The following is a 10,970-nucleotide window of genomic DNA, read 5'->3' as shown; positions in this document are numbered from 1 at the left end:
TCAGAAACATCCCCACACAAAAACACACAATTCTCCCCTTCTTCAAAGAGCTGGCAACAATTGAGAGGCAGAAACAATAGTCACTACAGGCATTTGAGAAATTTAAGAAATAACACTTGCTCACCCTTAAAAACATACATTGTGCGTCTTGCAGGGAGCAAGCAGCAGTACATTTGTCATTCGAAGACACAATCATCCTTAAATAAAGTTAAATAAAACCTTACTGGCATAACAATGTGTTGGAGATGCAGCTTCATGGGGACTTTGGAGGAAGATGCTTAGAATAAGACATGAGCATTTTAAAAGAAAAAAACTGAAAAAAACAAACTACACATAGAATGTAACCCAGTAAATAGATTCAATGCAAAGTTAAGAAAACATATCAAGGGGAAAGATTTCACCCATCTGGAAAAAATCAGTTTATTGTATAAAGCTTTAATCTACAGGTAGTTGAACCTCAAATCATGATTTGGGCAGAAGAGCTACTCACACACACACCACATAAAAGTACGGGTGCTGTACCCAGGTGACACTGACTGGCTGCAGAGGTCACTCCAAAGACACCAATGACTGAGTACGTGCCATGATTATACTGAGCTGGTCACCAGGGTGGGATGGCGGGGTGGGGAGACCACTTACTATTTCGCACTTTGCAATGTCAAAGTCACAATCAAAAACCAAACTGCAGTCTGCACGGGGCAACAATACCGACTTTGGAGATAAAGACCAGAGAGGAAAGTTCATTTCTACAAAATTAATGAACACTTGTATCTGCTTAGTGCTTCACAACTTTCAAGGCTTTCCTCAACCTCCTGATGACCAGGCATGCAGGCTGGCCATGTGGTTCCCCCAGCTGACCCATCCCTCATCACACAGGGAGGGGCCTGCAACCGGGGCCCACAGAGCTCCAGGTTCCGGTTTTCGCCTTTTCTTCTATTTTTTTTTTAATTTATTCATTTATTTTTTTGAGACAGAGTCTCACTCTGTCGCCCAGGCTGAAGTGCAGTGGCACAATCTCAGCTCACTGCAACCTCCAGCTCCTGGGTTCAAGCAATTCTCCTGCCTCAGTCTCCCAAGTAACTGGGATTACAGATGCCTGCCACCATGCCCAGCTAATTTTTTGTATTTTTGTATTTTTAGTAGAGATGAGGTTTCACCATGTTGGCCAGGCTGGTCTCAAACTGCTGGCCTCAAGTGATCCACCTGCCTCGGCCTCCCCAAAGTGCTGGGATTATAGGCGTGAGCCACTGCACCTGGCCTTCACCTCTCCTTCTTGCCTCCCCCTAACCAAAGGAGTGCTCCTAGACAAATCAAGTTTCTTTTCTGAACACCAGTGAAACCAAAATCCAGTAGGAAATACCCTGCTTCAGTGTGGCATATCTTAAGTGGACCAAAAGAGGTGGTAGGATAAACTTTTTACAATTTGCTTTAAATTCCACTTTGAAATTTAGAATTTGATTTTTTCCCTTCCATTTGCAGAATTTAACACGATTTAACACGAACCCAAGGCAGGTTGAAAGCGCAGATGTAAACATTTTCAGAAGCATTGTGGACTCTACGGTTTTCTGCATCCTCATGTGGACTGAGGCTGCAACTGGTTTTGGGGTATAGGGGGCAGAGCAGAGAGGCGGTGTTAACCCCCAAATGGGCCCGGACAACAGCCAAGCCCCACAACCCAGTTGCAAGGGAGTGTTGATGGGGCACACCTGGGAGGTACCCAGTTTGGCTCTTTCCTATCCCTGATCTGAAAAAGTCAGTCAACTGACTGATAAAATTCCTCATCGCTATTAGGGCAAAATCTACTCCCCAAGGCACTGTGTGCATGGTCCCAAGATGGAAATTCTCCACGTTACTTCCTAGGCAGTTACTTCCTAGGCAGCAGCACCACTCAAAAGAATCCAGGCCTGCACCTCCTCAGTGAGATGCACCACACTGACCGTGGTGGGTGGCGGCAGGTCAGGACCCGGCTCACTGAAATGCAAACACACATGAGCTTCCTGCTCATTTTCAAAGACAAGCTCTGGTGCGGGCTCCAAATCGGAGACAGTGCAGCTCGTCTCATCAGTATCCCCTTGCACGGCAGCCTGGCAGGGCAACAAATGGCACAGCTAAGGAAAACGGGCTTGTATTTTCTCTGGGCGGCAATCTGACTCGGCACACACCATTTCAGAAAGCGAGGCTGCGAGGCCTGTGTTCTCGGGTGACACAGAGCGGACGAGGATGCAGAATGGCTTCTGGAGAGAGGTCTTCTGACTCGGGCATGAGGGTCCAGGTGAGACCTCAGCCACAGGGGCCTAGCAGATAGGCCTGGCTCTTGTCACATGCGATGAGAAGCTGTGACATTGGAATTAATGGTTGGGACAAGACAGGGGGACAGACAAAGACCGGAGACATGTTTCCCTAGACTGTACAGGGAAACACAGGAGATGAGATTCAGTCAAAACACACACAGATCACGTTACCTGAAGTGACTGAGTTAAAAGGCTGATGCAGAAATAAGTCCTAGGATGAAGGCAGGATTTACCCCAAACACCTGCGCCACAAGCCGCCAAATGCTGCCTATCAAGGGCTTCTAAGTGCTGGCCCGGGAAGGCAGGCATTCACATCACTCACAAGGGGAGGAAGCAGTCTCAGCAGGTTTATGTCCAGTCACCCTAATTCTGCTGGGCTCCACCATCCTCCAGCAGGCGAGATCCTGCCACCCGGCATGTATGCAGGTGTATACACAGCAAGAGAAAATGGGCCAGGGCCAGATCTCTGGTCCTGGAATTTTGGGGAAAGACAAAGGAAAAAGGCACATGAAGGTGGCTGATTGAATTTAAAAGAAAAAAAAAAAAGGTAGCTGCAAGTGACATATCATTATTTTGATTTTTTTTAACGTACCTTTTTTTCCCCCATGAAAAGAGAAATTCAAAATAGAAACTTTATTATTTTACATTCAAGTGAAACTTCCATCTGGCGGGGCTAAACACAGCTGCAGGTCACATTCAGTGATTTATTACTTTGGTGCCTTTTTCGTTCACCTGATGGAAGAATCCAACCCTCTCATTTAAAAACAAAACAAGAACAACAAAAACAGCTGGAGAGTCCCAGCTGCAATACTAGGTGTAGACACGCACAAGCACACACACAAATTCAAAAACTTCTACATAGAAAAATAAAGGATAAACATTATCCATCTATTTTGTACTGTGTAATGGAACTTTTATGTACATAAAAAATTTTTTTTGTTTACTGTTTTCAGTCACTGCAACTTTTCTTCCCTCCTCTGGGATCTAAGGATCCAGGGAGGAGGCTGCCACAGTGAAGCAGAAAAGCTACATTCTGCCCGGGGAGGAAGAGAAAAAGCAATTTCTCGCTCCCCTTCCAAAGTCTTTCCTGTCCACCACCGCCTCGGATGTCCCTGCAGACAGCCTTCCGGTGAGCGGCTGTCCCGTCCCCTCCTCTCTGTAAGGCATTGGGGAGCAGAGGGCCCATAGGCAGCACCCTGCGGGAAAAAAAAAAAAAAATGATCTAGCTGTGAAGAGAGGGCAAGGGGCTGGATGCAGGCAGAGAATGACTTTAAGAAGAAAAGATTCTATGATCCCTTCCCACAGCCTGTTCCTTTAGTATGGAGCTCGATTTTCCAGCTGGCGCTTGGTGAGGAAGTACTTGAAGAACTCATAGACAGACCAAGAAATGGCGGTGGAGGGCATCTGGTAGACCACACGCGCCTGGATGCCTTTGAAGTAGCCGGCCAGGCCGTTGAGCTGGTACACCGTCCGGAAGGCATTGGCCATGCCCGACAGCCGGCCGCTGATGTTGGCCAGTGAGAGGGCCACGTTCTCCTGAGTGTTGAGAAGGGTCTTACAGACGTCCAGGGGGGTCGTGGCGGCCGCGGCGAGGGCCCCGGCCAGCCCGCCTGAGATGATGTGGGACTGCGGGTTGTAGGTCCGGTGGGGGTTGACCTGCTCCTGCAGGAACTCGTAGGTGATGAAGTGGATGGACTGGAAGGGGATGTTCATGGTCAGCTGCGTGGTGTAGCTCCGGTAGAAGGCCCCCAACCCCTCGGTCCTCCACACCGTCCGGATGCAGCTGAGAGCTGACCGGTGCTGCGAGTTGTACATCTGCAAGCGCTGCTTCACCACTGTGGTTGGAACCGCGGGGCAGGCCAGACGGACAGCCAGTGGGCAGTGGGTTGGAGGTGGCCCCACCCCAGGTCGGAATGAAGCCAAGCCATAAAGAGAAACAAGCCAGTTAGACACCGGAAACAGGCGAGAGCCAGCACACACAGCCCTAGTCTGAGCAGCCGCGGAGGGCCAGCCCCTGGCAGTCCTGGGTTACAATCCATTTCTATTTCCAGGACTCATGCCTGGAAGATGGCTATTTCCTTAAGTTTCTCCTGCCTGAATCTTGCTGAAGACAGCCCTCAAACCAGGCAGTCACTTCAGACTAGAGTCGCTGATCTATTTCCCAGATCCTGGCTGCCCCTGGTAGGAACCCTCAGGACCCACCACAAAGCTGAACCCTGTCCCCTACCCCCCTGCCCTCCTCCTTCCCCAACACATCTACTGGAAGCGTGTCCCCTCGTGTATTCACAGGGGTTTGTGCCTCTAACGGTAATTCTAGCTTCCGTGACACAGTGCGTTTGAAACAGACACTAGAATTATGTCTGCCCAAGTTCAATGACATTCTAACTGGAGTTCACAGGACAAGAGGCAAATGAGACTAACTGTGGTACCTTAGGCTCAGGGTTTTAATGGCCTCATGTATTGCCAAATAAATACACACAATGTGCTTTTCTTTACTTTTAAAAAGAAATAAAGACTGTAAATCAATAGTTATGACAAGGAGAAAGAGACAGTTTGAACCTCACTTTTTTCTCCTTTAAAAAAGATAAACAAAACCCTTGCTTGGTTACACTAAGTTAACTACCTGTTTACTGACCGGGTCCCTGAATGAACTGCCCTAAAAAGCAGCCCAAGATATACAATATGTAAGCGAATATTGATTTGGGCATTTTTAGGTTTTTCATTGAACTACTTCCTGGAAGGGTCTCCTCCCCCCACCGCCGCTTACCTAAGAATGCCTCTGTCCTGCCCCGAAAACACTCTGTCTTGAACACATTCATTACAGGACAAGCCATGAAGGCAGGTCAGTTTACTTAAGGGCATCCCATCTCTTGAGAAAGATAATGTGTATAGAACAAAACAGAACACGAGCTGTCTTTCTCAGCTGTCTACTTTGTAAATAAAAAGGGGAAAAGGTGTGTGTCCCTCCAGCATGCCTCGTGCAGCACACGATAAAGAAATCAATGGGAATGGAGAAGGTGATTTTCTTCACCTGCCCATTGGCTCAACCTCAGTACCCAGACCACGGAGACTCCCCGCCCACCTCCCAACCTGCCCCATCACAACTCTGAAGGTCAGACCAAGTCCTCTATCTGCTAGGACATGGAGGGTAGCTGAGAGCAAATTTAATAGCTTCACCTTAAAAGACAAAAGATAGGCAAACTTATAGCATAAGACTTAAAATGTTGAAACTTTTCTCTCCAATTCTCCCTTCTGGCCAGAAACTATTTTCAGATGAGGCAAAAAGGTGAAAAGAGCTCCACAGCTCAGCCAAAGCCATCACCAGGTAGAGAATGACCCAGCGGAAGGTCTGCCCGGTGCCAGGCCCAAAACATAGTCACTATTCAGACCCAAGCTGGCTGAGACAGCAGGATATATAAAAAGGGAACAGACTCTGGTCTGCCCAGCTGAGGCTCGCTTCATAATACCCCCGAAATATAAAAGAACAAAAAGAAGATAATGTGGAAAGAGATGGCTAAAACAAAATGACCCAATGTTAATTTCTGAAGCACGGTGATGGACACATTGGGGTTCATCATCCTATTCTCTCCATGTTCGCATCTGTTTGAAATGTAATCCATAATCTTTCATATTAAAAACAGTCAAATTGAACACTAGCCCTAATAGCCTCTGATGGGTTCCCCATACATTTGTCTAGGATCAGTAAGTGTTAAAAAGGGCTAAGAGAGTGTGTGTGTGTGTGTATGCACACATAGATTTTAGAATAGTGTAAAAGCATGCAACAGAGTCACCAGGAAACAGATTCTGGTACCTAGCTCCAGGGATTCTGATCCAGTAGGCGCTATGTAGAGCCTGAGAATTTGCATTTGTTTTCTTTTTGTTTTGAGGCACAGTCTTGCTGTCATCCTGGCTGAGTGCAGTGGTGCAATCATGGACTCACTGCAGCCTCAACCTCCCAGACTCAAGCAATTCTTCCGCCTCAGCCTCCCAAACAGCTGGACTACAGGCACGCACCACCACACCTAATTTTTGTATTTTTCGTAGAGACAGGGTCTCATTATGCTGCCCACGCTGGTCTTGAACTCCTGGGTTCAAGAGATCTGCCTGCCTTGGCCTCTCAAAGTGCTGGAATTACAGTTTTAAACCACCATGCCAGCCAAAATTAGCATTTCTTTCCCTTTTTTTTTTTTTTTTTTTTTCCCTTTTGAGATGGAGTCTGGCTCTGTCACCCAGGCTGGAGTACAGTGGCGTGCTCTCGGTGCACTGCAACCTCTGCCTGCTGGGTTCAAGCGATTCTCCTGCCTCGGCCACCCCAGTAGCTGAGATTACAGGTGCACACACCACACTTGGCTAATTTTTGTATTTTTAGTAGAGATGGGGTTTCTCCATGTTGGCCAGGCTGGTCTTGAACTCCTGACCTCAAGTGATCTGCCCACCTTGACCTCCCAAAGTGCCGGGATTACAGGCATGAGCCACTGCACCCAGCCTCAGAATTAGCATTTCCAACACCCTCAAGAGGTCTGATGCTACTGGTCTGTAGAACACACTTTGCGTAGCTCTGAGCACAGGAATACCATAAATCTCAAATGTTCGTGTCCCTTCTTGAGGCCTTTGATAACGCAGTAAAAAATTTAATTCTCCTGTCTGCTCTGACTGGAGACTAGGAGCCTCCCTGCCCACCTTCAGTCCTCTCCACTCCCCCACCATTTTTTGTGCCCCTTTGCGCATCCCCTACTGCCCCTCCCTGGGACCATGACATTACCTTCTGCTGGATTCATTACCGCATCGTGGAGCAGGGTGGCCATACTCCCAGCTATCCCTGCAAAACAAACTCCAGAAAATTACCCTCTGCGATCGGGTGTTCTCAGAAGTTCCCGGAACCTAAAATCAGACGGAACCCAGGACTTAGCTTTCTAAGAAGCAAAATGTACTACCAGCTCCACCCAGGTGAGCATTGACTCTTAAAACCCTAAAGTGATGGTGGAAATATGATAAAAATGGGGGTGGCTAATTTAGGCACATTCACCCACATTTTAATCTTGCAAAAACCTCGTTTTCTTTCTTGTAGTCAACCCTGGGAAAAAGCGAAACCTGCAAGTGTTAGTGGTTCCCAGAAACCACACATCACGGCTTTTTCCACTGTCTAGATGTTAACTCTCTCTTGTCCCTTGCCTTTGTCTACACATTAACTCACTTTACCCTTAAGCTGGGGCCCTGAAAGGAGATAATATCATATATACAGCTGAGAAGGGGGAAAAAAGCAAATCTGGTTAAAATCCAGGCTTTTAAAAAAAAAAGAAGAAGAAGAAAACTGGGCAAGAGGAGAGGAAATCAGGAGAATCTGCATTTGGTAGACTTCCAGGGTCGGTCTGCAAAGCAATGGGACTGACCCTATCTGAGAGTCAGGTCAGGCCTGGCTTCAAGAACCAGGAACCTCAAAAGCCAGAATCAGGCCTGGAATTTTGCTTTTGGCTTTGAGTTTCCTCCCTTTGCGGTGACACTGCCCCGTAATTAAAATGACCACGGGAAGGTGGGAGGAATGAGGAACACCAGGATGACTCTTCAGCAATGCATGTAATACCCACTCCCCTACCACACACACACTTATAATCATTCCTAGCCAGATCACCACAGCATACACCACACGTTGCAGAAACAGTGCAGGGCAGCACTTGGCATCAAATGGATTCCGTCAAATCTCTTTCAAGGAGAGAAACCCTTACAGAAGGCAGTTTCAGCAAAAGGGCCCCAATGTCATAGAATCAGGGGTAGGTCAGGGCATGGCTCTTTAGTGACCGTCTCAATAAATGCACTAATGGCCAATTTTTACAAAGCAAAACAAGTATCTGCAAACCAGCCAGGCACGCTTATGACCAAGGTTGGCTAATGGGAGGAGAGATGCTTTTTGAGCAGAGTAAAAAGAGAGGGGGAGAAGTTATTGCTGGCCATATCTATGTCTCCATTGTTGAAAAAAATGAATTTTGTCAAAATAAAGGTACTTCATGCTGCTATCCATATTTCCATTCCAAACCCAAACAGAAAACAACAAAACCCAACCCCACCAGAGAGAGGAAAATAAAAGCTCAGCCCTCCCCAATAAAACATGCCTTATGTAAGAGCTGCTGACAGATTTGCACCCCCCACCCCGCCTCTCTCCCTCCAAACAACCAAACAAAACGATTTCAGCCCTTGCTTGCAGAGAGACGAGACTCAGACAAACAGAAGAGAATGGGGGTAAAATTCGCAAATCCCCGGAAGCTTAAGGTGGGAAAGGCCTTCTGCGTTGCGAGTCCTTTGTCAGCCATAAAACTTCTTGACCTTTTAAAGCTTAGTTAGATCTTGGCGTTGTAGAGACCTGTTGTACCAGTTTTTAAATAGTCTCAAAGAAGCTGTCCAGATAACTTTTTTTTTTTTTTTGAATCCAGCATTCAAAAGTTTTGTTTCTATTCAGGGTTTCTCCTATGTCTGATCATTAATTGCTTTTGAATGTTTAAAAACAAAACAAAACAAAACAATAACAAAAAAAGAAAACCCACATAACAATAAAACCAAAACCCCCTCTGTCACTGATTTCTCCCCAGGCTTCAGAAAGCGGAGGGGAACAGAAAAAAGCATGTGTGTGCGCGCACGCGTGTGTGTGCGTGTGTCTGGGTGTGCGTTGCACACACAACTCTGAGTTCTTTATTCATGAGCAAGCGGGCCGAAGTCGAGGCGGCTGGGTCACAGGGAGGAACACCCTGGGGAGGGACGTGTTGAAGAAGAGAACTTTCTAACTCCAGACAAACGCTTTCAAAATACCGTTGGCTAGGTGGCTGTTTCCTTGGTGGTGGAAAACGTCATTTAAAGTCCTTTTCATGTTTTCATAGCAGGCAAAATACATGGCGTGGGCCGGCCCTGCACCCATGACCATGACGTTGACGCCCCGCAAGGGCCTCCAGAAGCCTTCAGTCCGCATGATTTTCTGGAGGGCTCCATAGATACTTGTGTACCGGGCTTTGGGATCTGGACTCAAACTCTGCATTCGTGTCTGGGAGTGGGCAAGAAGAGAAAACAAACAAAAAATAGAGTTAATCAGGATGGTAAAGAAGGAAAATAAGACCTGGAGAAGGAGACAGGGAGAAAACAATGTTCATAGTTTCACAAGATTTCTCTGGGAAGGAAACGTTTGAAATTAAAATGAATTCTACATGGACATAATGAAATCTACATGAATGTGTGCATGTAGATTTCATTATGTCCCACAAAGGGAGAAAGAGAGAGAAGGCTGTGGAAGAGGAAGACCTTCCCCTGCCACTGGCAAGTTGTGTGGCCTCTGGGGAATCCCTTAACTTCTCTGGGCTTGAAGACCTTCAATTAAAATAACAGAGTTGTTGCAAGCAGCAAACCAAACAATGCATATGGAAACCCTTCAAAAACTCAGAGTCCTAGATAGATGTAGAATTGTCCTGTAGTGCCCAATCTGGTTGTGAAGACTTCTGTGTCCTCACCTATCTGAAACCTCCGTGTTCTGGAAGCTTCTATTCAGTCCCTACACCATGAAATCTCTCCGAATCCTCCAGCCCTCACTTACCTTGTCACCTCTAAATACCTTTTTACATTTCATTTTTATAAGTTGGCATTTAAATATAAATGGTCTTGTTCTTAATTTCTTAAGTGAAAGCAAGTTTGTTAAGAAAGTAAAGGAATAAAAGAATGGCTACTCCAGACAGAGCAGCATTCTTAATTTTTTTGCATGCACAATTTTGTGTCCTTGAAGCAGAGACCTGGCTTTCCCCTCCTCTGTCATCCCTAGGACACCACCCAGGAGGGAAAGGCGCTTGCACAGGTGTGATGGTTAACTTTATGGGTCAGCCTGAATGAGCCACAGTACCCAGATATTTGCTCTAACACTAGTTTAGATGTATGTATGAAGAGATTTTCTAAATGAGATTAACATTTAAATCAGTAGACACTGAATAAAGTAGATTAACCTGTATACCATGGGTACATACACCCCCATTTAATCAGCTGAAGGCCTCATGAGAAAAAAACTGGGTCTCTCTCAAGGAAGAAATTCTGCCTCCAGACTGCCTTCAGACTCAAACTGTAACATTGGCTCTCCCTAAATCTACAGCCTGCAGATTTTGGACTTGCTAGTCCTCACAATCATGTGAGCCAATCCTCAAAGTAAATCTCTCGATTTCTAGGTAGGTAGGTAGGTAGGTAGATTAGATAGGTAGGTAGGTAGGGAGATTAGATAGGTAGGTAGACAGACAGATAGATAGATAGATAGACAGACAGACAGACAGAGGTAGACAGAGAACAGACAGAGAGTTAGATAACCTCTCTATGTAGCCAGATACAGATGTCTCTGTCTCTCCTGGTTTCTGTCTGCTAGGACCTAGGGAAGGTCTTCAACCAAAGGCTGGTCTTATAAACCCAAGTAGACTTTACACATCCTAGTATCTGTTTCTCTGGAGAACTCTGACTAGTACAGTAGGTAAGAAATACTCGCCAAGTGGAAGATCACCATGGCTCAGTCCCACCAAAGTAACCACATTCCTTCCTTCCTTCTTCCACCCTCCCTCTCTTCCTCCCCGCTCCCTCTCTTCCTCCCCGCTCCCTCTCTTCCTCCCTCCCTCCCTTCCTCCCTTCCTTCTTTCCTGCCTCCCTCCTTTCCTTCCTCCCACCCTTCCTTCC

General features: G+C 46.6%; 1 protein-coding gene across 2 annotated transcripts in view; it reads right to left on the bottom strand.

Moving 5' to 3' along the window:
* Positions 1-2,909: 2,909 nt before the first annotated feature.
* Positions 2,910-10,970, bottom strand: part of SLC25A37 (solute carrier family 25 (mitochondrial iron transporter), member 37) — a 55,615-nt gene continuing 47,554 nt past the window's right edge. The window contains exons 2-4 of one of the 2 annotated variants that reach the window (XM_011968826.1): positions 9,090-9,318; positions 7,054-7,110; positions 2,910-4,126 (exon numbers count right to left, since the gene is read on the bottom strand). In XM_011968826.1, coding sequence (XP_011824216.1) covers positions 3,606-4,126; positions 7,054-7,110; positions 9,090-9,318 — 807 coding nt within the window. In that variant the 3' untranslated portion in view covers positions 2,910-3,605. The remainder of the gene's footprint in view (positions 4,127-7,053; positions 7,111-9,089; positions 9,319-10,970) is intronic. The other variant, XM_011968827.1, reaches the window with a different exon arrangement.

The sequence above is a fragment of the Mandrillus leucophaeus genome, unplaced genomic scaffold (genome assembly GCF_000951045.1).
Source record: "Mandrillus leucophaeus isolate KB7577 unplaced genomic scaffold, Mleu.le_1.0 Scaffold86, whole genome shotgun sequence".
Lineage (NCBI taxonomy): Eukaryota > Metazoa > Chordata > Mammalia > Primates > Cercopithecidae > Mandrillus > Mandrillus leucophaeus.
Note: the sequence above shows the minus strand (reverse complement) of the source record. Positions and strands in the feature narration are given on the sequence as shown.